General features: G+C 40.1%; 1 protein-coding gene across 3 annotated transcripts in view; it reads left to right on the forward strand.

Moving 5' to 3' along the window:
* Plcb1 (phospholipase C beta 1) overlaps positions 1 to 25853 on the forward strand; it is a 671407-nt gene that overhangs the window by 26171 nt on the left and 619383 nt on the right. For 2 of the 3 annotated variants that reach the window (XM_021195155.2, XM_021195153.2), the window contains exon 2: positions 3140 to 3217. In XM_021195155.2, coding sequence (XP_021050814.1) covers positions 3140 to 3217 — 78 coding nt within the window. Of the gene's footprint in view, positions 1 to 3139; positions 3218 to 19970; positions 20616 to 25853 lie in introns of those variants that run through there. The other variant, XM_029535965.1, reaches the window with a different exon arrangement.

Below are 25853 nucleotides of genomic sequence, written 5' to 3' on the forward strand. Positions count from 1 at the left end.
ATATCCTCCCCCCTCCCTGCTCTCCTACCCACCCACTTCCACTTCCTGGTCCTGACGTTCCCCTGTACTAGGGCATATAAAGTTTGCAAGACCAAGGGGCCTCTTTTCCCAATGATGGCTGAATAGGCCGTGTGGTACATTTACACAATGGAGTACTACTCAGCTATTAAAAACAATGAATTTATGAAATTCTTGGGCAAATAGATGTATCTGGAGGGTATCATCCTTAGTGAGGTAACCCAATCACAAAAGAAGTCACTAGATATGCACTCACTGATAAGTGGATATTAGTCCAGAAACTTAGAATACCCAAGATACAATTTGCAAAACACAAGAAAACCAAGAAGAAGGAAGACCAATATGTGGATACTTCATTCCTCCTTAGAATAGGGAACAAAATACCCATGAAAGGAGTTACAGAGACAAAGTTTGGAGCTAAGACGAAAGGATGGACCATCCTGTGTGTCTTCTAACGAGAGACAGAAAGCAAGTGGGCCTAGGTGGAATGGGAGGTTGGAGGGGTAGAGGGGGTGGAAATTGTAATCAGGTTATATTATTTGAGAAAAAAAAATCTTATTTTCAATAAAAGGGAAAAAAGTGGCTAGTGGGACTTTGTGGGTTCATCTTCTGATGTCACTAGGAAGAAAATCTCTTGTTTTGGTTGTGAGCCATGCCTTTAATGACTGGATTATCTCTCCAGCTCTAGGAGACATAACCTCACAGCAAACTCTCTGATCCTCTGACTCTTACAATCTTTCTTCCTGTCTTCTGCAACGATCCCTGAACCTTACATATAAGAGGGTTTTGTCGACATATTGATTGGAACTGGGATGGAGCTCACTCTCTGTTGATTTGTTGTGGTTTTCTGTAATGGTCTCTGTCTGTGGCAAAGGGCAGTGTCCTTGAAGACTGGAGAAGTCTACATTTATCTGTGGGTATAAGGACAAATGTTTCTACATTGTTAGGGATTGTGCTGGCTTAGTAAATTAGTGCTTATAGATTCTTCTCCAATAACCATGTTTTCACAAGACCATCCAAATATGAGCTGAACAGGGATGACAAAAATGGATAAACTGGATGGGGGACCTCAACACTCCACAAAGAATTATAGGCAGCTGAGGAAAGCGAAGGGTATGAGATGTGCACATCCCCAAGGAGAAGCACACTAGTGCCAGGTAGTCAGCCATAACAGTATACATACAAGAAGCATATGGACTCAATAGGCTATATTAATATATATGCATACACAGTAATAACATCTGTAATAACAACGATGAAAAAAGAGGTCAGACATTTGAAAGGGAGTGGGGTGAGGTATATGGAGAGCTTTGGAGGAGAGTAAGGAAAGGGAGAAATACTATAAGTATTATAATTAAATACAGTCTTAAAACAGATAAGCACCACCAATAAAATTGGCAGTGAAGTCACTTCAGCCCTACACAAAGAACTGCAGACAAGTGACTGGGGGAGAGCGAGAGGTCATCTTTTCAAGGGAAGGGCACGACAGTTATCCAAGACCAAATAGTCAGTCCTGAAAATATACATTTGAGTAACATTATTTATACTAAGCAGTTTATATTTAGGGATAAATATGTTCATGTATATAAACATATGCATGTAACAATTAATGAAAAAAGAGTACATGAATTTGAAATAGAGAAGGGAAGGGAATATGGAGGGCTTGAGGGGAGGAAAGGAAAGGATATAATCATAATCTTAAAAGAGCAAAAGAAAAAAAGGAAAACTGTATTTTCGGCCAAGGCCTGAGTAGATATGTTCACTACTAAATATGCTCATGTGTAGTGGGGAGATCTCACAGGATCCCACCCGTCAACAAAGAACAGTGGTGCCCTAAAGGTTGCGGAGAGAGGCAGAATTAGTCTTCCTAAGGGGTGAGCCCCTTGCTTGGTCAGCTCTGGAACCATATACCCAGAAGTCACACTACATGGACTCAGCAGGTGCTGTATGTGTATGTACACATGTGCATAACAAATCATGAGAATGAGGCCATGGGCTTGAATCGATCGGGAGAGTCTGGAATGAGGGGACAGGGAAGGAGTTGAAGGAAGGAAAGCAAAATGATGTAGTTTTACTTGAAATTTATAAAAGCGTATTTGATGTGTTTGTGTGTATACAAGAAGTAAGTTTTTGAATATTGCCAGAAAAACAGAACACATCTCAATAATGTTTGCCTTTATAGCACAATGCATGCAACTGAGCTTCATAGACTTGTGCATTAAATTCAGAGCACTATTTGTCTATGATGTTTTAGATTAGTATGTGGAATTTAAACCTGCAATAATTTCCTATGCACCTTTTCAAGTATGTGAAAGATGGCCTTATTTACTGTTACCCTGGAAACAATAATGCCCAAAAGCTATGCTTACTCTCTTTGGTACAATTAAAAATCATTTATGGAGCAAATGTAATTTAAAATATTATCCTCAAGCATGGATTTTAATTAACCTTAATTATATGAAATATGTGATGATAGCTAGTGTTAACATTATTTGGAAATCTAAATATAGTTTTCTAACAGAAAGTATGCCAATGTCTTTAAAATTGTGTCTTAATAAATGCATGCATTACTATCTCCCTTTTCCAGTTAAATAGAGATGTTCTTATTATTGCTTAACTCTGTCAGTTCTGTATCTAATAATCTTTTGGTATATGTATGTGCATACGATGATTTGTGTGCAAGGGTTTGCATGTCCTATGGTGCGTGTGTGGAGATCAGAGGACAGAATTGGAAAGTCCTAACTTTCTACCATCTTTGGAACAACATCTTTTTGTTGTTTACTGATGTTTATACCAGGAATGCTAGCCCAGGGGTTTCTGGGGATTTTCTTGCCTGTACCTCACATATTGCCTTAAGGATGCTGGCATTAAACTGTCTAGTACCATACTTGTCTTCATGTAGGTTTTAGGGATTTGAACCCAGGTCCTGATGTTTGTGTAGACATGAGCCTTTGCTTCAGCTGTCTGATTAATAATTCTATGAAGTTTAAAATGACTGTCTACTTTGCTTTAAACTTTTCTTAATAATTGATAACATTGAAGAGTCACTTAAGAGTTGTTGGTTCTTAGAAACTTCCCAAAGGGGCATGAATTGATGTGCATGCTTTCTTTCCTTTTCCAGGACTCCACTATTGTTACTCCAATTATTTTGAGGACTGATCCTCAGGGATTTTTCTTTTACTGGACAGACCAGAATAAGGTAAGAGATAAGATGTCTTTCTTACATTATCCTGTTGGTCTCTTACACAGCATTTGTTAACCTTATGTATATCTTTCCATTTCACAGATGACCTTTTGCAGTGTTATTTATTGATTCTACTTCCAGAGACTCAGGCTAAGGGTCTTAGGACTTTTCAAACATCCTTGTGTGAAAGGCTGGATTCACTAGATCCTGAAATAAGTATTATTGTTTTCTGTTGGACTTGTGGATTGTATTTGGTGGTGAACATTTTGGACCTTCATCGATTTAAATCCCTTTCAATGCACAATGAAGAAAGTCAATGAGAAAATTTTCTATGACTTTAATGACCAAAGGTTAAACTGTCAGACCTTCTCATTTCTCCCTGTGCTATAATTAACAGTTCTCCCGGTAGCAATCTGATATGGCCTTGATAATTTATTTATGTTTGTGATGGCAAGTTGTGGTTGTCAATTTGTCACATCTGGAGAGAGGGAACCTCAGATGAGGAATTGCCTCCTTCATTGTAGACATATATATGGGATACTTATTACTTACAATTGATGTGGGAGAGTCAGGCCTGCTGTGGGCAGTACCATTCCTTGGCAGGTGGGCGGGCCTATAAGAAAGGTAGTGAAACATCAACCTGGGATCGAGCCAGCATATAGTGTTTCTCTGTGCACTCTGCTTTAGTTTCTGATTCCAGATTCCTTCCTTGAGTTCCTGCCTGGGTTATCCCTGGTTATATATTGTAAACCATAAGCCAAATAAGCCATCACCGAAGCTGCTTTTGATCCTGTTTATCACAGCAACAGAGAGTAAAACTGGAACAGTGTTAAAAAATTAAAGCTACTTTTCTATTGAGTTTTCAAGAACCTTCCCACATTTAGCTTTCTGCCCACAATACTAAGAATTCAGTAGCTCAGTTCTTATAAAGCCAGTTGACAATTCCGTACTGAATTATTAAAAACTGTCTGCAGACCATAAGATTTATTTGAGGTTTAATGGGCAGTTAGACAAGAATATTCATAAGAAATGGTTGTGTTTTCAAGAGTCACTGGCACCTAAGAGGCCCAGAACATAGAATATTTTCATCCTCTAATTTGTGACATCTGAAGAGGTAGTTTGTTGTTGTTGTTTTGAGATTACAGAATGCATTTAGAAGCCAATAGGGAAGCAATACTAATAGAATAGTATTAGAACAGATAGGGGCTCCCCAATAACTGTTCAGTGTGGTTCAAATATTAGTTTTGAAGCCCATATTATGTAACCATGGGCTTTTCTACCCACGCCCTAGTTCCCAAAATAACGACTCCGATACTTATTATTTATGAATAAATGCCCAGGACACAAGCTTTTGCTCTATCTCTGAATAGCTTGTCATTTAATTAACCCGTTCATTCTGTTCTGTGTGTGCCATGTGGCTGGTAACCTCATCTCAGTCTCTGTGCCTGTCTCCTCAGAGATTGGGGTGAATTTCTTTCCATACCAGACTCTTATCTCAGAGTTCCTCTCTCCCTCCCAGAATTCCCACCTCCTGTTTCCTGCCTCAGATAATAGGGCATTAGCTTTCTATTGACAGGTGATATTTCCATATAGTACACAAGAGATTCTTTCTACAGTGGTAGATTCCAGGTATCCACAGTCCTTGGGTAATTAGTCTTAGGCCTTGCCTTGGGCAGCCCTTTACAGTTGTGTGTACATATTGTAACTCCTCAGAGTTGTGGGTCCTCTCAGGAATTTTTCTATGCTGAAAAATTATTATCTGGCCTTCAGGCCAGCCCTGAATGGGACAGCTCACCATCTTTAAAAGCAAACTCTGTTGTAATGGTGCTGGAGTTATATCTAACTACCATGTGTGTTTGATCTGGAAGCATCTATTACCATAGATGTGGGAGGAAACTATAGAATTTACACCGGGTCAGGAATTATATGTGGGTAAGATCTCATACATACTGTTCTTGTTTGTTACTGGGTGTGTTAATCACATTGTCTTCGACATTCTGTTGGGTTTCCTGCTGTTATATGTAAAACAATGGCTTAAAAGGTTTTTTTTTTTTTTTCTTCACTCCTAAGGACTATTTTTGGAACAGTCACAGCTATATTTGTGAAAGATTTATTTATAATGCCTAGAGCATTTCTAAAGGTTGGGTACTGGTACAAGAGACCAAACTGTCAGTTTGATTTTTTTCAACTTGTAAATCAAATTTCCATAAAAGCACCAGAAGATATTTTGGGGATTTTAAATAATTCACAGCAACTCAGTTAAGCTTCACTAGAAGACTAATCATAAACGTTTCTCTGCTTGAAGAAGAGAAGGGGACCAAAGGCATTTTGATGGATCTCTATTGTTTGGAAAGCTCAGGGTTTTGATCATGTGTCTATGTGTTTGTGCATACATGCATGTAACGTGATATATATATCACCATATATATATGGCTTTAAGTGTTTTATACCAGCCTTCCCTCTTGGTCATATAACCAATGGGAACAAATAATGGTGGGGAGAGGGGAACAATTGCTCTGTTTCTTTATTGCTGTTCCTCTTATGGATACTAATCTTAGTCAAGAAATGGTAAGTTTACTCTTTAACTTCTTAGATCTTTAAGTCATTCCTCAGTCATTTATCTGTTTAGGGCTTTATTTTTTAGTCAATGGTCATATATTTTAGACGTGAACAGATGAGTGGAATCAAGAAAATAATAATAAAAAAAACTTAACCACATTTTCAAGTTTGTCATTTTCTTTCTGGCTTTAAGCCCAGTCTTGGAACCGGATCAAGTGATGTATCCCCTTTTTGGTCTTGGACGACTGTAAACAATACGTTAGAATCCATGCAGGCTGGACAAACTGTGCACACAAACAGAGGGCAGCATGCCAGCATGTTAGTTGAGGTTGTGCATGAACTTCTTTAAAGGAACAGGGATGAGTGGTGCAATCACATGCTCCGTACAGGACCCCCTTTTTAAAGTATTTTGTTTTCCTGGTAGTTAGTATTCAGAACCCGCCATCTGGGTTATAGAGACCTCAGAGAGCACAATATAATTCTTTCAAGGTTACCATTTGAGTTTCCACATTTGTTTTCCATGATTGGGAAGCTTACACTGGCATTTAATATAAGACCCCTCGTCTTTCTGAGCTGTCCCTCAGCATGGTCTGCTTTTGATGCATGAAGCTCGTGTGGAAGCTCCTTGATTAGTAATTGCTGGAAACTTCCTGTACTCACAAGAAAGACTAGTGGTTAGAGAGCCACTCAAAAGAGCTTTGTTGTCAGAGCTTGCCTCGTCTGGCTCTGAAAGGAGCCCTTCCCATTCATGGTGTCTAACGTATGTATGTCCATTTTTGGTCATGGCTGTATCCTGCCTTGCACTTGCCCTGATTTCAAAGCTGTTGGCTTCCTCTCTGTAGACAATGCAGTGCTGCCTCACCAACCTCTGCCTTGACTTGTCACCATAGAAATGATAGGTGACAAAGAAGACAGACAGCACAGATGAGAGATTTCAGAATTCAAAACCAGAACTGGCAAGTCCCTTTTAGAGAGCTGAAATGTGTGTAGCGAAACACTGACAGGGTGTTTGGGCTGGTGCAAGCAGATGCATGTGAATATCACTTTTAGAGATAAACGTTCATATTTTTGTTCCGCTGCTGGACTTATTTTGACAATTTTCCTATTGACTGTTGTTTCTGTAAAGATTATTGAATATAATTAGCAAAAAAATGAGTTACTGAATATGATTATTTTATTTTAAGCTTTTCTGGTATAAGTGTGGAGTATGAAAGAAGGATGGATTTATTTATAAGTCATGGGTGAGAAGAAGTTCTTCCCCATCCCAAGTGCCAAAAAGGTTGCCTTCATTAGACTATGCCACATGGATACCAGAAGCCATAACAGGGAGTGCTAGCCAAGGAATCCAAGTCACTATGAGAGTCTGAGAAAAGGCTCAACATAGAAGAACCCACAAACTCCTGCCTAAATGTGATACAGGAGAACATTGTCTTGCAGTTTCAAGCCCTGTTTCTGTGCCAAGTTTTCTGTAAAAATAAAACCAGTTTAGTTCAGATCTGAGAAGCTCAAGAAACTTCAATAAATCCTTCCTTCTTTCCCTAAACGAAGAGCCCTGGGGAAAGGAAGACAAGTATATAAGGTTGAAAAAGGAATGAGAGGGAAAAATTTTTTCGTGAAGGACTCTGTACTACTATATTTTGATACAGATTTTTTAAAATGCAGATAATACATAAATAGTTTTCTTCTAGTAAGAGATTAAAGCAGTATAAATATCGTCAACATTATTCCAATCCTAATGCACTCTCTGTCTCCTCTGTCTCTCTTTGTTCCTCTTCCTCTCTCTCTCTCTCTCTCTCTCTCTCTCTCTCTCTCTCTCTCTCTCTGTGTGTGTGTGTGTGTGTTTTCCATCCAGGAGTGTCTACCATCTTTGTGGTTGATTTCTGGGTTTCTTTCATGATTCTGAAGTACATAGTTGTGTAAATATCGCATTTTGTTTTGTTCAAATCCAATTGTATCTCGTTATTATGTCATTTCTGCTATTTAAAACCCTGTCTTTGATTTCTCTGAATGTTACAGATATTCATGTACGAACCTACCCCCTTCTTTTAACTTGTACTAATGTGTCCTCATATTGGATTGCAAACTTTTATTTAATGATAATGAAGTTCCCATTGGTGGATTCTTGGTGTTTCTTTCTAACTTGGGGCAACACCAAACCTCCTACAACACAGAGTAATGGCCAGCCTGATGTTCTGTCTTTGGGTATACAGGTTACAGGTTCTCTAAGGGAAATACAAGTACCATTGCTGTGTGAAAGCTAAACATGACTTTAGTTTTAGTCTTTGGCTGTACCTACATAATGTTATGTGAGAGAAATGGTTCTTATGCCTCAGTCAATTAGGAAACATTCAACTTTTGCCTGACTGATGCAACTGTTGTATCTACCTATGTTTTAATCTGCCCTAACTGATTTGCCAGGAAACTGAGCATCTTTTTGATCATTACTGGCCATTTCTGTTCTGGGTTATTTACCACATCCCCTGCTCTTGTGTTGATACTACTTGGGTTCTAGCTGCAGAGTGAATCTTGAAAATACATTCTTCTGTCTGTGGCTTGTCTTGAATTCCCCAGCATCTAATTCATGCATGGCAAAAGATGGCTTGAAATCTGAAATTCTGATGGAGTCACATTTCAACTTTTGTTTCTCTTCTTTTCCTTTTTTTTTTTTTTCCTGACTCATCATCCTTATTGCTATCATTACTGTTAGTTGAGGTTTGGCGCCCACATGTAATGGATACTGATGAACGGCATGAGATGGGGTTCATAATTTGATTTCTTCCAGTAGGTTGTCCTGTGAGTTGGTGGCTCCCTACACTTTCTAGTCATAGCCAGTGGGTAGTACCCTATGACACCATTTGCTGTGGGATCTTCTTTTTAGCATAGAGGTTGAGGGTCCACGGGACTGCAAAGGCATCGTACTGACCCAATGCTCCATTGTCTCAACTGACTTGAATAGCTGGAAATGTCTGTGCCTGTGGGCTTCATGGTCGTCATTACCTACTTCATTCCTAGTTGCCTTCTGCCTTTGGCACTTTTCTGGTTGAGCAGGCACCACCCCTTCTGTTTGCATGTAATTTATATTACAGGCATACATTTATCCTTTCATGTTCACTCATTTCTGGGAAGCAGCATAGGAAGGACTGCCTGCTCCCTGCTCCATCTGCCACTCTCTCCTCCTCTAGGACTCTGTGTGAGGCAGCCTGTGGGCCCCTCGGCCAGAGGGCTGATGGCTGATGTGTCTGTAAATGTCAGCGGTAGATACCCTTCACTTGTAATCTGAGATTTCTATACAGAGTTCAAATGAAAAGTTTAAAAGTTAAATATTTACATAAGCCACGGTGATATTTTTAAAACAGAAGTCCAGAGCTAAGAAATATTTTGGATGATGAATCATAAACCTCACAAAAAAGAATCATGTGATTTCCTATGGAAAAAAAAACCATTCTGGCTTCCATAAAGAATGGTGGGCCCATGCTTTATGATGAGCCACTTGGCAGTGGACTTCCTCTTCGGGAGACACGTGCCTAGTGCATTCCAGGAACATCATTTCTGATCTTTCTTTCCAGTAGTACTCCAGAATTGACAGCATGCTTGAACATAAAGATGCAGTTACAAATAAAGGGCTAAAGGTTGTTCACTTTGGTTGACTTTTCCAAGAGGTTGAAATAATAAATGAAGCCACCTTAGCACACAGCACAATTGATGCGGTGCAACTTTGTCAGCACTACCACTCTTCCCGGGCCACTGCAGACCGAATGATACCCCTGGGTCCAGTGCTTTTCTCCCTCCCTGCTCTGCCTTCCCATCTCCACTGTCAGTGAGACAGATGGAAGCAGTTCCACATGTGCTACCTGTTCCTTGCCCCGCCATAGGACCCCCCCCCCCAGTCATGTTCCAGTGTCTATCCAGCATCTGATACTTTTTGCTTTTTATCTCCAACTGTTAGAAATCACTTCACATCCAGTGTAGTCTGGTCGTAGGGTCCGGTGAGTAACATCCACCCTCACCAATGAGATCTGATGGGTACATAACATATCAATACCAGCCCTTTAGGCTGGAAAACTGAGAGGTGCATTCTGGGTGTTAATTGCTAAAGTACTCATGTATAATGAAGCCCACTCACTTCATTGTTAACTGGTTTGAAAAAAAAATCAATATGGCTTTCTTCTCTTTCTATCTCCCTTTCTCACCCCTGCTGTATCCTAGAACCACTTCTAAAGTCAACTGTTTTCACTGTTTGGGGTTGTCTTGTTATGTATATGTAATACTAAATAGGTTAGTGTAGATGCCTCTAAATCAGCATGATAAACTGATTATAAGAATACCTATTCTTTCATTAAGAGCCACTACTTTAAGCCAGGGTTGTTTTCCCTGAAACAGAACTAATTTATATTGTCATGGCAGATGTGCCTGCCTTTGGGTTCAGTGTCTGATGTCTTATGTTTAATAAGTTACCTCAGGTCTTAGATGACTATCTAGGCCCTGCTTTGTTCATCTGTAAAAAAGTATTGCTAAGTTAGGATAAGGATGAAGGTTCACTGTAAACAATAACATCATGCCTACTTCTTTGTGAACACCCAGTCCTTTGTGGTGACTTTTGTTATAAACAATCTCTGACTTCCCAGTTGTTCCTAATGCATTGTTAGGGGCCATAAATGGGCGGCTTTGAAAGCAAAGTGACCATTTATGTATGTTTGCATTTTTATTCCCATTTTTCTTCTTGCTAAAAGTGACCTGCTTTCACTTCAGGATTATTGTGCTCTTTTGATCTAGAGCACTGAAGCTTGGGGCTTGTTGGGCAAACAAGATGTTTGTTTATGTATTTCATAATGTTTTGGGAACAGAGCCATGGAAGGCAAAAGAAGGGATTTATTGCCAGAAAGACGTTTCCTCTGAGGATATTCACTAATAAATACTCCATCATAGGTGAAAGTTTTTTAGACCATAGGGGATTTGAAACATCTTATGGAATATGCTTTAAGATGATTTAAAGGTCTTTGATAAGAGAAAATGATATTATTATCCTCCAGGAGACTCAGATGCTGCACCGTTGCCTGTGTCTTTTCCCTAAGATAATCGTTTTGGGATTATCACAGTTGTACTGGTACCAGGTTTTCTTTCTTATCCACACCGACCTGATCCTTAGAAGTTGGGATTTTAGTGTTTCTGAGCCCAAGCAAAGCACCGTTGGATTGCTAGGAACAGGCATTTGTCCTGCTCATCAGATGAATTTCTCATTAGGTTCCATTTCTATCAACACTGGCTTTTCACCGCCAGGACTTCCCTTTGGTTTTCATTACAATAAATGCTGGCTGGTGCTGGAGAGCCAGGTGCGACCGAGGCTTAGTGTTTATAGACACAACTTAAGTGTACATATTATTAGAATGGAGTTTTTCATGTATCCTTGGTGGCTGGTGATTCATAACATTTTGATAGAACTTCTGATCAAGTACAGTTTCTTGAAGTGTATTTTAACGTCACTGTAGTTATGGTGAAATGTCATCCTGACAGTTACTTTGTTGTGTCACCGTCACTGTGTGTCTGTGTGGAAGCAGCAATAGCAACATACGTGTCTTAGAAGTGGAATGGGCTACTTCCTACACCATGAAGCTATTAGGAGGGGCTTCAATCCTTTCTGGTAGAAACATGATTTGAGCTGTGGAATTGGAAGAATGTGTGGAGGAAATACATTTGTATGTTGCTTATGGTTTTAGTTCCTTTTATGCAGATAGCCACTAACCTTATTGTGCCAGCTTGCTTGAGCTGCAGATCTCTCAGAGACAGTGAATGGTCTTGCTTCTTTCGTGGTTCATTTTCTTGCCAAGGCAAGCTTGTTTGACCCTACACATGGGCTTCTACCAAGCTCTTGCTATACTTAATAAACAGGACAAACTTCTCTTTGTATTTTGGTGAAACTAAATTTAGATCCTCATTTTGAAAGCATTTATCACCACATAAACAAGACTAAAGAAAGTAACATAACTGTTTTGTTCCATATGTCATATTTTATTATTGTTTCTTTTATTTAAATAATTTAAAAAGGTAAAAAGCAACATTTGAGCAGTTTATTGAGAAGCTGTTATTCACATACAAATTCAAGACTGGGGAAATGTTTCTTCTTAGTATGTTTATTTTCTAGTATCTTTAGTGTTATTCTTACCAGTAGCATCACTAACAACAAACACACCTGTGATATTTTCCATATGCAATATAATAAAAAAAGAGAAGAGAGGTATACATACAGTATATAAACTTATTGTTTATATTGTTATATATTTAAGTAAATATACAGTATAATAGTACATATTTGTGGCATTTAGAGAGTGCATATTTTGCTCCAGTGAACTTTTATGATATACATATATGCACAAATACATACATATACTGTGTACTGTAATATACATATACTATTATGCAATGTATAATGTGTTCTAGTATATATTGTGTTCTAGTATATATTGTGATGTTTGTGCATTATAAATAGAACATGTACCATATATACTACTATATAATATACTATTTCATGTAATATAGTGTTTGTATATTATATACAAACCTCTTATATAATATATATTGTTTATATATATGAATATAAAAACTTTACAAACTATATCACTGCGTTATAATAATGTATAACTGTGTAATCATGCCCGTATGCCTGTGAAGGTCAGTGCTATAATTATCATTTATAAGCAAGTCAATTTAAGTGCACTCAGAAGTAATGTGCTGACCTTTGGTTATGCGGTTGACCCACGCCCGAAATAGAGTCCTGACAGGGCCGCCTGGCCATATGGCCTAGATTTTAACACTTTATATTTTCAAGGAGCTGATTAATGTGTTAGATTTATTTATCTGTAGGACTTCCCGCCTCAGATTTGTTTGAATAAGGAGTCTTAATAGGTACAGTACATTTTCCGAGAAGAAGCAGAGTATGAAGAAGAATGCCCAACTTGGGCTGCACATTAAAAACTATTGGGGAAGCTACAAATAGTACTGTCTTTTGCTCCATACTCCCTCCCCTAACACAACACTTCCGCTCTACTGGGCTGCTATGTGGAGTGCACTTTATGTTTTTAAATCTCCTCATTTGTTTGTATCATACAGCCCAGGTGAGCATCACCAAGGAATTCATGAAACTTAGAGGCTGCGCACACGTGGCTCTGGCAGCCTGTGCCATGACCTGCTTTTCATCAGGAGCAACACCCGCCATGAACCCCCATAGTCCTGACACAATTCTGAATTATTTGAATATGATTGGATGCTATTCCTTAAACTGTATCTAGTAAGGTAGGAAATTACTGGCAGTTTTAGAATGCTTCTTAATGTTCAAGATTGAACCAGAATAGCACTTCTTGTTATATTTATAAGCAATTAAAATATGTTAGCTTCCCACTCCCCAAGATGCACTGGTGTTATGTGCTTGCCAAATGTCCCCATCTAAGCCTGCCTGTTCTCCTTTGTGTCCATCAGCTAGCTTCCCCATTACTAAAGGGGCATAATTAAACTAGCTGCCCCTTTGAAGAAGGGAATGTGTATTAAGAGTGGCTTTAAAGAGCTTAGGCTGTAACAATGACAGAGTATATCTTAGCATCTACAAGGCTCTGGTCAATATTTAGCATACCCAAACCAAATCAAACCAAACCAAACCAAGCCAAACCAAACCAAACCAAACCAAACCAAACCATCAAAACAAGTTTCAAAATAAAACAGCCAAAAGAAAAGACAACCCAAAGCCTATGTGAATATTTAATTTTATAACTGAACTTTTTTTTTTTTTAAGATTTATTTATTTATTCTATGTAAGTACACTGTAGCTGTCTCCAGACACTCCAGAAGAGGGCGTCAGATCTTGTTACGGATGATTATGAGCCACCATGTGGTTGCTGGGATTTGAACTCTGGACCTTCGGAAGAGCAGTCGGGTGCTCTTACCCACTGAGCCATCTCACCAGCCCCATAACTGAACTTTTATCTAAAAATACCAAGGGTATCTTATTAAATTGCAGCATTGTATCATTTCTTGTCAGTTTATAAGAATTTCCCTTTCTTTCCATCTACACCCAACCAGGGAAACCATGGAAAGCCAGGTATTTTCACGTGTGATAGGAAGCCTGCCTTTTAGTCATCTTTAGATGGTACCCATGGGTGAAGCAAAATTCACGTTTCTCTCATAGGGATTCTTTGTTTCCACTCACTCTGCCTTCTGCAAGGGATGTTACCAGGATGAGAATGATTTTGCATGAGATTTCTGTCCAGCACAGTGCAGAACTCCGCTTTGGGTCTGTGGTCTGGAAATGGCATTGTACCGTGGCAGGCAGTGCACCTGTGTGAAATGAAGGCGTCAATGAAAAGTTTTATGAGGCAGAACTAGTTGCTATACTAAGAAGCTAATGACTGTGCTGCTATACATAATGGATTCTATTTTTAGATGAACATTTGTTCCTCTTGCATGACTTCATTATGCAAGAGGACAGCAGCTTCAGCATTATAGTTTGAATATTGAGATATTAGAACACCAGAGTGAATGCAACCTTAGAAACGTTATGACTTTCTCATAGACTTGTGCCCTTCCTGGTTTATAATTAAAGAGAGAGATGAAATCAAAAAGTAAAGAAAAAAAAATGCTGCAGGAAGCGTCAGTATTGGTTGAATTCTTCCAGCTGTCAGCCTCAAGCTTTATTCAGGGTGACCCTTTGACATATGACACACAGTGGGGACCTGAGGTAGGCAAACAAAGGCAGCTATTGTGAGGTGAGTGCTTAAATAAATACACGGTAGGGTACATGAGTGATTCCATTCCTCTGTGAAGCTCTGGAGACAGCACAGAGGAGAGGGAGCTGTGGCAATTAACCACCAAACCCCAGAAGTGAGTGAACAGCTCTTCTGGGGTTTTGTCCCAGCTCTTGTGCCAACTTCTCTTGCTCCAGAACCATAAGTCAAGCAAATTCCAGGCTTTGAGAAAGCTCTCATTCACAGCTGCAGCTGAGATCTGTCAGTGGTGTGAATGGGTGTATGTGAGTGTGTAATAATACTATCAGCCATGGCCGCTTTTGAAGCCTTAATTTTCAGTTACTCAAACTTTGTATATCTGTGTACTATAAGCTACAAACTGGGAGTTGAACACATTCATAAACAGATTTTGCTTAGTCTGAACAATGTTCTCACATTTCAAAACCTAGGGAATTTATATGTAAATCTAAATTTCTCAAATAACTACTACAAGATAGTACTCTCCAACGGGCCCAACAGCCACATTTGGCCAGAGCAAAGCAGCAGATGACTGCCATAGCCAGGACATGTGACATCCAATCTGCCAGTTCCCACCAGGCCAGCCTACTTAATGTATAAGAACCTGTTCACTCATTAGGCATAAACATCAGGTCTCTGGCAATATCCTATTTGGAATCTTCAATACATTAGTGACTATGAAACTTCAAGTCGAGTGCTGTTAATTTGGTCTCAATGAGCCATCAGAATATGTGGCATAAGGATTGAGTTTTGCAGTGGAAAACATGGCTGAAGGTCAGCATATTTCAGGCCCACACCCCAGTGTTTTAAACAAAACATTTGTTTCTCTAAGCCTCCTGTCCTCTCTCTGAAATATGGCTCTGAAGCGTGTGTGCCCTGGGGTCCTGTGCCCCTTTAAAGGGCTATTACTCCAAAGTGACTTTCACGTGGCATTGGGCTAGGTAAGATTTATAAATATGACTCCTTGGCAAAGAATTTCTAGCTGAATTGCCCCATCAATCTGAAGGAAATATGAATGGTGGAGTCAGGACACCAGGCAGAATGACTTCCTTTTGTGGAACACGAGAATTAACTTCACTTCCTGCTCATCATAGTGAGCAGTGAATGGATTTTGCTGTCTGATGCAATATTCCCTATGTACACATGGCTTTTTAAATGAAATTTAAAAATTATTTTAAATTAAAGTCCATTTCCTTTATTATAGACCCCCCCGCCTCGAGTGCTTTGTAGAAACCTCTGGACTCATGCTGTTAGGGAACATTCCCATGATGGTGGAAAATTTCAATAGTCATTGGTGGGTGGAAAATGGATTTGAGATGGCATTTCTGAGCCAGTACACAGTTTCCTCGCAGTGAGGTGTTACTATGGTCTTGCAGAAAATGAAAATTTCCCTCTTTCGTTAGATCATGGGGTATAGGTATTGATAGAGGGACCAGCCTTTGTTATTAATTTCCCATGGAAGAAGATTTTGGGATAGCTCAAGTAAGACACTACTTTTGAAAGTCAAAAGGGGAAATGAAGCCTGAAGAAAACTGTGTCCTAGTCAGTTTTGAGTTACCACAAGAAGGTAGTTAGGCTCAATTCTGATAGCTAGTGGCTCCAAAGAACATGGTTCTGTGCATGGGGTAGCCTTACTTTATACCAATTAGCTTATATGATAAATAACTCAGTTCATGCTAGTTAATTGTGTCAGGTCTTTCCTTGGAAGGCTGTCTCTAACTCTTTTGGTTTGGTGTGGAATCTCTCTTTGGTGCTATTGGAACACACCATAATTCTTTTCACCTTAACACTTTCTGTGATGTGTTAATTTTGTCTAATCCCCTTTTGCTTGGCCATTAGATGACAAAGCCCTTGAATTCAAGGATATTACCCAATTACCATTACCCATTTCTAGTATACTGCTAGTATGCACTAATTGCTCAATAGGTGTATACCAAATGGCTGAGACTCAGGAAGGTTGTCCAGTAGCTTGTCTGAGGTTAAAGGTTACTAGGTAGTAAAAGGCCCATCTGTCAGTGTCCAAATGCAAGGTTTGTTCCTTTTGTTACTCATTCATTAGTCTCCTTGTTTCAGCTGCCAGCTGCTTCCCTCAGCATTTTATATGACCTCCAACCTTCTGTTGGAGAAATGGGAACACATAATAGGACATCTCCTCCAGGTTCTAAGCCCCAGAGTCACCCCATCTCCTTCTACTCCTATGTGTCTCCCTTCCCAGGTGATCTCTATCTTCTTGGTCCAGGAGCCTGACTTCTCGATGAATTTACACTAATGTTTATTTCCTGTGTTCATTGAGCTATCAATATTTCCGCTATAACTGGCTCTGTACATTATTAACTGCAGAGTGTCTCTTCTATAATACAAGAGAACTCTGTTCCCACTCTGGCCCCTCACAGATGCACCTTTTCTGTCTTCATTCTCACCAAACTCGTTCTTATTCTCTCCATTCACCTGCTCCTTAATCGATGTTCATCCAGGCTCTCACCCCATCCCTTCTCCACCTCCTATCCTTACTGTTTTAGGTACCTTTTTATAACTCAGTGTCTTACAATACTGATTGCCCCATCTTCCTTGAAATGTTGAGCTAATTTGCCTCCCTTCCTGTTCTCTCCCTCCCTAGCTGTCCACCTCAGTCAACTCTCCTGGAGCTGAATAGCATCCCTTCTTTAGTCACTGTCCAGGGACTCCACATCTGCACTTCATTCACTACCGGAACACATGGGTCTTGGCCTTATCTCCTCAAACAATATCTTGCACCTGAGATTTATGAGGCCAAGCATTTCTTAGATACATACTCTACCCTCCCTGGCTCCGTGCCTGCCCTGCTCCTGCTGCATTCTCAGCTCCACCTATCCCAGGCTGAAGTCTTCCTTGCTTGAACACATTCTTCTCCAAACCTTCAGACCACTGGCCCCTCGCTTTTTGTCCTTCAGCCACACTAAGTGTCCTGGCTTTGTTCCAGTCCCCATGGTGGAGAACGTTACTTTCCATTTGACATCCTCTCAATAATTTCCCTCTGCCGAGGCAGTGGATTGTCTCCAGTTTAAATGGCTTCCATCTTGTTATGCTATATGTTTCAGTGACAGTAAAACAGTTTTATAAAGTTGAGTGTCCAGTTCCTGTATTGACTGCTGTTGACCCTCAGTGTGAGAGATTTCATGCCATAGTGCCTTGTGACTAAGTGTGGATTTGGGGAGGTCCTTATACAATTGACTAAGCTGCCATACACAATACTAGCACACTGCTGCTACATATGAATGTCTGTCCCCTACACTGCTCTTCTTATGGCTCAGAGCTATGCTTGGCACAGTGCTGGTACCCAGAGACTGTTATTTGAAAGGGAGGAAATATGTGTGTTTGTTTATGTGGGGACAGGGATGGAGAAAATATACCCAAATCCTTCATTTTGGAATTTGACAGGGCTTTAGAATTAATTATCTTCAATTTCTTCATTTTTTTCCTCTGATAGAATTGAGGACCAATAGGACTGAGGAGATAACTCAGTCACTAAAGTACAAGCTTGAGGGGCTGAGTTTATCCTTAGAACCTGCATAAAAGTTTTGAGCATCATGGAGTGCCTTTGTGATTCCAGCATCACTGGGGGATCCTTGTGGCTTACTGGGAAGCTAGCCTAGTTTAATTGGTGAATCCTATGCTAGAGAGAGAGTTTTTAAAGCCATGATCAAGAAGCACCTGAGGAATGAGCTTGCTGGGGATTTCCTCTATACCTACCATGCATGTATACACACATACATGCACATGTATATGGACATACACATACATACACAAAAATCAAAATATACAGTTCTAAAATACCAACCAACCAAGAATCTTTCCAATGCGATATACTGTCATTCTCAAAACTAAGTAAAACCAGTGATTTAACTGAGGTTGATATGTTAGAAGATTTACAGTTGGACATATAAATAAGTCTGCTTTAGAAAGGATTGAAGGTGATACTTTGTTACTCCTTTTAAGTGTATATATTGTCTACTAAGAGATATTTCCTGTTTCTCTTTTATTTTTGTGATGTAGTTATTTGTAAAGAATAAAGCTAAACAAACCAAGCAGCAGCAACAACAACAGCAATAGAAGTTATTAGTGTTTGCTGTGTAGCAGAATGGCCTAAAATGTAGTGCCTCAGATCAGCACCTTTTCATTCATGTGGGGGTCAGCGTGGGTTCACAGTCTGATGTGGGTTTGGGTGGACCATTTTTGGTTTCCTCTGGGTTCCATCTAGCTTCTACGTATATCCTGTGGTGGATGTGTGGCTCTACCAAAGAGCCTTGTGTTGTGGCCAATGCTTCAGTTAGATGACTGGTGTGTGACCCATATAGTCTCTAATCCTTCACTAGGCTAGTCCAGCTGGTTTTGTAAGTCACTGCTCTTACAAGGAGAGAAAATGCTTCAAGGCCGTAGAAATACAGATGTCATTCCAGCGAGTCTTCGATGGTTTTTGATGCCAAAGCAAGTCATTCATACAGGAAAGTAGTAGACGCCATGTATTCATGACAAGGCTTGCAAAGATGTGTTGTCAAAAGGCCTGGAAACACTGTGGGGAGTGCTTTGTGAGTAGTTACAAAGTCATATTTGGAAACATCCTTTAAAAATTGTCTCCAATCAGTAGAGTATCTTTTGTATTTTAATGGGCTTTTTCAGTGGGGAGAGAGCAGTTGCCTCCTTCCTCATCTGAATCATTGAGACAATGTAATACCCTAACCAGGTAAATGTTTCACTTGTGTATACTCCTTTCTGACATTTGACTGATGTTTCCAAAGGAACAAAAATATCCCTCTGGGGTTGTAGGGAAATAAGCTCCATTATTACCCAGCATCCCCCAATGACAACTGTGGAAACTAGGCAGTACCTTAGATCTACTGAGGACTAAGGTGGGGCGGGGCATTGGTAAGAAGTCAGAGAAATGTTACGTCATTTATGAGACTGTGTTAGTCAGCTTTCTGTCACTGTAACAAAAGCCGAGACAATCAACTTCCAGAGGGAGAAGGTGTGGGATAGCGCCAAGGTTGAGACCTTCAGTCCAATGATCATGCAAATGCTTTGCTGTTAGGCCTGTAGCAGAGAGCTGGGTAGCTGTGGGCATACATGGTAGGGAACACCAGTCATATAATGGATGACTAGAGAAGGGAACTCATCTTTAAAACATGAGCTTTTAGGGATAGATACAAACCAGGTTAAGCCAGAAGTATAAACTCCCTGCACTTAGGAGGTGGTGGCAGGAGCAGTGTGAGTTTGAGGATTGCCTTGTCTACCTTGTCAGAGCCTAAAGCAGATGAGTAGACAAAACCAACTCCTGGTAATTGTTACCAGTCGCCTACTTCATCATTTTACCTCCTTTGTTCTCTCCTCTGAAGATTTGGAAGTATTGGTTGTTTGTTTTTTTCCCCAGTGTGCAATATTCTTTTTTTTTTTTTTTTTTGAAAGTCTGTTTTACGAATGTGGAAATTACCCAAAACTCTTAAAATAAGTGGGAGAAAATGGGAATTAAACCTCAGGACTCTCCGCTGTCGAAGAATGATTATGGGAAAATTCCCACAGTGGAGGTAGAAATCGTTCCGCACTTCTGGTAGCCTGGGCCACACACACGCATTTTCCTGAGATGGGAAATACATGCATTTGATCGAGGGTGAGGGCAGTAGGTTTTGTCAGTGAAGCGTGCGAAGGGATCAGTCCTTGCTCTGAGCTCATCTTTTTTTGAGCTGAGTGTGCTCTGTGAAGATGCAGGCATCAGCGCATTAATATCTAACTGAGCCAACAGGGCATGCAGTGAGAGGAAAGGAAGGCCCTTATCTAGGGGATGTATATTGGGAAGGGAGCTACTGAGCATGAAAAGTTCAGTTAATCTCCATCTCTTCACTTTGTGCTGTATAGAATTAGGTCATAGCCTCGGCCTCTGTAACTGTTCTTTTCTACAATGTCCCATGTGAAAGCATGGATGGAATGGACACCCTGGTTCAAACCCTGGCTTGAACACCATATGTGTCTCTACAGAAGGTTCTTAACCAATCTGTGCTTTGGTTTCCTGTGCTCTAAAATGAGAATAACCCTTGCCTTCCGAGGAGTCGTGTGAAATGCCTGGCATGCCACGTGTGGTAAGAGCTTCATTAGCTAGCTGCTAGCGTCTTTCAGAAGAAATTTTATTAATGTGAAATTGAATTCTAAGAGGTGACCAGATATTTTTGGCCCATAGTCTACATACTTTTGTACCTAATCTGATCGAAATATTGGAACTTTGAAGGAATGTCACAGTTAGATTGTGGGTATATTAACAGCTTGGTTAATTTCATGATAGTTTCTTCCTGTGTCCACTCAGATTCTAGGAACTCCAGAATACTCATCGCGGAACCCAAAGTGAGAGAGGACTCAGTACACAAGACTGAATGAAAATACTATTTGGTCTTAAGCCACTGAGGCTCAGGGGTGGAAAGCTGAGAAAGAACATAGTTTGATCTAAACTGAGTTTCCAGGCACAATGGCCCTGTAGATTGAGATTGTCTACCTCTTAAAAAACAGGCATCGAGTCTCACCTCTCTTTGGATATCAGACGCCAATCTTTCATATTATATTTGTATTTCATATTGAAAGAATGCCATTCTGGTATTAATTAAGACAGCTTGAGGCAATTAATTTGTGGAACTGACCTCATCCCTCTGCAGGTCAGTTTCAGTGTTCCACCCGGCTGCTGTGGGCATCTAGGCATAGATCCTGCAGAGTAGTGAAGAGCGCTGATTTGTTTCTCTACTGGCCAGTGTGACCATTCCACTTGGGTTCTAGGGATCATCTGCACTGATTTAGCAAGTAGGAATTAACTTTCCTATTATTAACGGCTTCTCCATGGATTCTAAAACTCTGTGTGGAATTCCGAGAAACACTGGCTTATCCCTCTAGTGGGCTTGTCTGTGTTTCACCTGGGTTCTGTGGGGCACCCATGTGCTGAAACCAGGTTTGGTTTTAAAGTGCCTACCTGGTGCTTCTCACGGCTGTTCATAAGATATATGGATGGAGATGCCGGCTCAGATTTAGTCAGGAGCTTCAGGTGTCATCAGGACAAACAGATGTGTTGCTGGCTGTGTGTTTTCCCTAGAAGGTTGCAAGTCTATGGTAGTTACATTTGGATCCTATAAAACACATGTAATGAAATTTAAGCAGGTGAGCATAGGGAAAAAATCGAATGAATGATTTGGTATAAGTCACCTTGTTTTTCAAGGTCTAAGGTGGTTACATTGTGATAGGAAACCATGTAATGATTTACTTTAAATTAAATTTAAAGTTTTAGAGTTATTTGGTCTGGCTGAGGGAAAACAATATCATTTCTTTTCTTTTTTTTGTTGTTGTTTTATAACAAACAACCTCTTTTACTTATTATTTTATCTTATTAGATATTTTCTTTACATTTCAAATATCATTTCTTGTAACTTTCAAGAACAGAAAATTAAAAGTCCAAAGGCAATATGCTGAGGAGTAGCTTTTATTTCTTCTTTTTTGACTTGGAATAGAATATTACATTAAAAAAAAACACAGTGTGTACAGAAATTTCAGGTGACCTTTAATTTCTAGCTTTACATAAACATAAAAACTCTCAATCAAAAAGACTGGTTATGTAGGAAGTTAATAGAGACATCCCGAGTTTGTTAGGTTAAGACAATATGGAATTGCCATCTTTACAGGTCAGAAGTGATCAAATACAGGATATTTTGTGAAGTCCAAAATCTTGCTATTCTGAAAGCTCAGTATTGTTACTTTCTCTAGGTTGATTGTTCCATGATGACCACTGAGGAAAAGCTGGCCCATCCAGGTGTGGCAAACAGGAGCACACAGCCTGTTATTTATGTCAGTGGCTGTACTCTGAAACATCTGTGTTTACTGTGAAAGTAATAGACAACAGAGGGCATGTGGTTTCCAAGCATCTCTCTCAGCTTAACTCGCTTCTCTCCTCTCTCCTGTGTGAGGGCAACAAGGACTATTGCTTATGGTCAGCTTTAGGCCAAAGGTTTGGGATAAGACAGTTGACATTATCTTCCTGCATTTTCATCATCTTATTCACGAGTTTCGTTCATTTTGTCACTTGGGAGAGAAACTAATTTAGGTGTTTGGTTGTTTTTGTAGCAGTACATAGCTGAAGGTGAAGTTTCTAAGGCCTATGTCTAGAACCCTGGCTCTGTCACTTCTGAGATGTGTCATTTGCGGCATGTGGCTCAACCTCTCTTTGCCTCATACATCACATATAGAAAAAAAAAAGGATGGTTGAGATAAAGTAAATTGTACAGTATATGTGATCAGTATTTATCATGTTGGATGCACTGTGTGTACCTTTCAATTTGTTTTTCATTATAATTCATACAGTTTTGAAACCTGAAGATACAGGCCATCTAAAGAATAACTTTGTCTTTTAAAAGGAGAGGAACTGTTGAATTTTCTTTACTAAAAGATGTTCATCTGAGGACACATTCCATTGCCACTAGAAAGTTGTAGTGAACCGCAAGGTGGACGTTTCTTCATCCCAATATATTTTGCAAACACTGCTTAAAGAGGTCAAGTCGCCCTTGAGCTTTTACCTGGCTGGGAACTACCCCACCTGCTACTGCCTTTTTAACAGTCTAGGGCAGTTTCTCTGCAGATGTGTTTTTTCCCCAAGAAGCGTTTGGTGTACCCATTCTACCCATGCTAATCCAGGCTGTCTAGAGCTGGGATATGCAGGCTATAGGTCACTCACAGCTTATGAACATCTACTGAATGGCAGCGCTCACTCTTGTGTATTAGCCATCACATTGCAAACACAATGAGGGTGGCAGCCTGCTATGGAGTGCCATGAGAGTGTGAGACGAACTAGAAAGGGAGCCAGAAGGGCTGTGTTATGCATGGTCAGGGAAGACATTTATGATGAGCTGAGCTCTGAGCAGAGATTCAGAGGCCGTGGGGGCTGGTGCTTGTGGCTATCTAGAGGAAGCAGGCTTCAAACAGAGAATTAACTAGTGTGAAACTGGGGTCCTTCTGGGTTTTTGTTTGTTTGTCCAGTCCCTCATGTGTCCTGGCATGGACTGTACCACTGTCACACCCTAACTCCAACACCTGAGAGGGTTTGAAGGACTGTACAGCCCAGTGGTCTGGACCAAATCAAACGGGGACTGGAAGCCATAGTAGGAGGCAAGCTTAGGGAGCAAGCTGGAAGGCAAGGGCAAATGACAGTGGATATATTAAGTTTAACCAGGTAAAGGGTAAGGGTTGGTCTTTCACTGAATCAAATTTGAAGGATTATAAAGCTTTAGACAAAGGTGTACCAGAATGGATTTGGATTTTACAAACAGGATCATTCAAAGGGATGGTGTAGACTCATCTCTCTATTCTGTGCTGAGGTAAGTGACCAGACTAGAAATGATGAAGTGCCTGTAGATCCTGGGCATGTACTCAAAAGACTCCATAATTTTCTCTTATGTTTGGTTCCTAACTTTATGAGTGCATGTATGCATGTGTACGTGTGTGTGTGTGTGTGTGTGTGTGTGTGTGTGTGTATGTGTGTGTAAATTGTATGGATATGGGTAAAGCTTATAAGAGCTTGAAAGGAGAATAAGGGGATATAAAAGGAGGTGTTGAGGAGAGGGTATAGGGAGAAGAATGTAGGAGACATGCAAGTAAACTAGTCTAGAAGGGAAGGAGACCAGGTAATAGAGGAGGGTGAAGATGAGGTAGGGAGGAAGAAAATGCACTGAAATAAATATTATTGAAAATGCCATAATGGTTCCTGTCTTTATTTGGTACTAAAAATTTAAAATAATTTGAAAAATGAAATAAAAATTTACAAAGAATGAAAAGAAAGTTGGTAGGTTTTCCTGAATGTTGCCAAGGAGAGGCACATTGGTTTGTATCATCAGGGATGGAGGAATAACCTGAAGTCATCTAGTGTGTCCCCAGTGAGAAGCATACCAAGAAATCCCCAATATTCCATACCCCTTCCCTAACTGCAGCAGGAGGCACAGAGAACCTCTTTTCTCCTTTGAATCTTGGAATTATCCCTCTGGGGTCATCATGATAGACCAGCACCACCTGCAGGACTCATTGAGGAGCTCATTTGACAGTACTGTGGCCATCCAAAGAGGCACAATGTACACAGTGAGGAGATGGTAACTGGATGTCACACCCCAAAGGAAGCCTACCATAAGAAGCACCCCAACATGGGAGTTCTCTAATGTTCAGGCCCAACCTCTCTGACATTTTCCTGGAGAAAGAGAGCCTGTGTCTAGAAACTAGGCTCTCACAACTAGGGAGAAACATTCTACTTCAACAAACACTTGGCCCAGAAGCCAGTTTTTCCCTATAGGCCAGAGGCTCCCTATGTCTGGGATGGTCAGACTAAATACACTCCTGTGCCCCAGGGAGGGCACAGGCTCTTGTGGGAGTGGTCAATCTGCTTCATGTAGACAAAGAGGACCAAGATAGCAAAGCAAAAGCTTTGAAACTAAAGTTTCTTGGAAGGTCAACTCAGACGCAAGTGACAAACGTGAGCCAGGATGATGGTTTACAGAAATGAAAGACTCAAGGAGAATACCAGATCATCCAGTGTAATACGTGAAGGGTACAGGAAGCAAATGAAAACTACCCAGAGCCAGAAAAGTTACAACTTGAGAGAGAAAAGACAGATGCCCACTCACCTATCATATGTTGGAGTTATCCATAACAACACATAATCATAATCATAACCACACGCCGATAGAAATTAAAGCAGAAGTAAGAAATCCCAGGAAAGACATACAAGTCTTGAACAAGAACCAAATAAAAATAATAACCTCCTCTTCTCACACACAAAAAAAAATGTTAGTCAAGTGCATAGCACACTGAATGAGGGCAGATTTATAGAAGTTACCCCCATCTGAACAGTAGGAATGAAATTCTTTGGAAAAGAGGTGTGAATAACACAATTAATAAAATAGCAAAGATTTCTGCCACCAGAGTCCCGAAAAGTCACAAGAGAAAGACAAATGTATTTCAGGTAATAATGCCTAAAATCTTCTCAGATTTGGTGAAAGTCATAAACCTGCTGATACAAGAATCTGAGCTAACCTCAACCGGGATCAGTTTAGAAAAACATCAGACAAGGTATATTATTCTTCAGCTTCTGTAAGTTAGCCAAAGGTGTGTGTGTGTCGGGGTGTGTGTGTGTGTGCTGGAAGCACCCAAAGTATTAGCAGTGACTCCAAGGAAGCAACATCCAGTGTTGGTCCCTGTCAGAACAGAAAGTCCATATGTAGTAGTGTAAAGTTCATATGTAGTAGTATAAACTCCATATGTAATGGTGTAAAGTCCATATGTAGTAGTGTAAAGTTCATATGTAGTAG

This window comes from Mus pahari, chromosome 3, assembly GCF_900095145.1.
Source record: "Mus pahari chromosome 3, PAHARI_EIJ_v1.1, whole genome shotgun sequence".
NCBI lineage: Eukaryota > Metazoa > Chordata > Mammalia > Rodentia > Muridae > Mus > Mus pahari.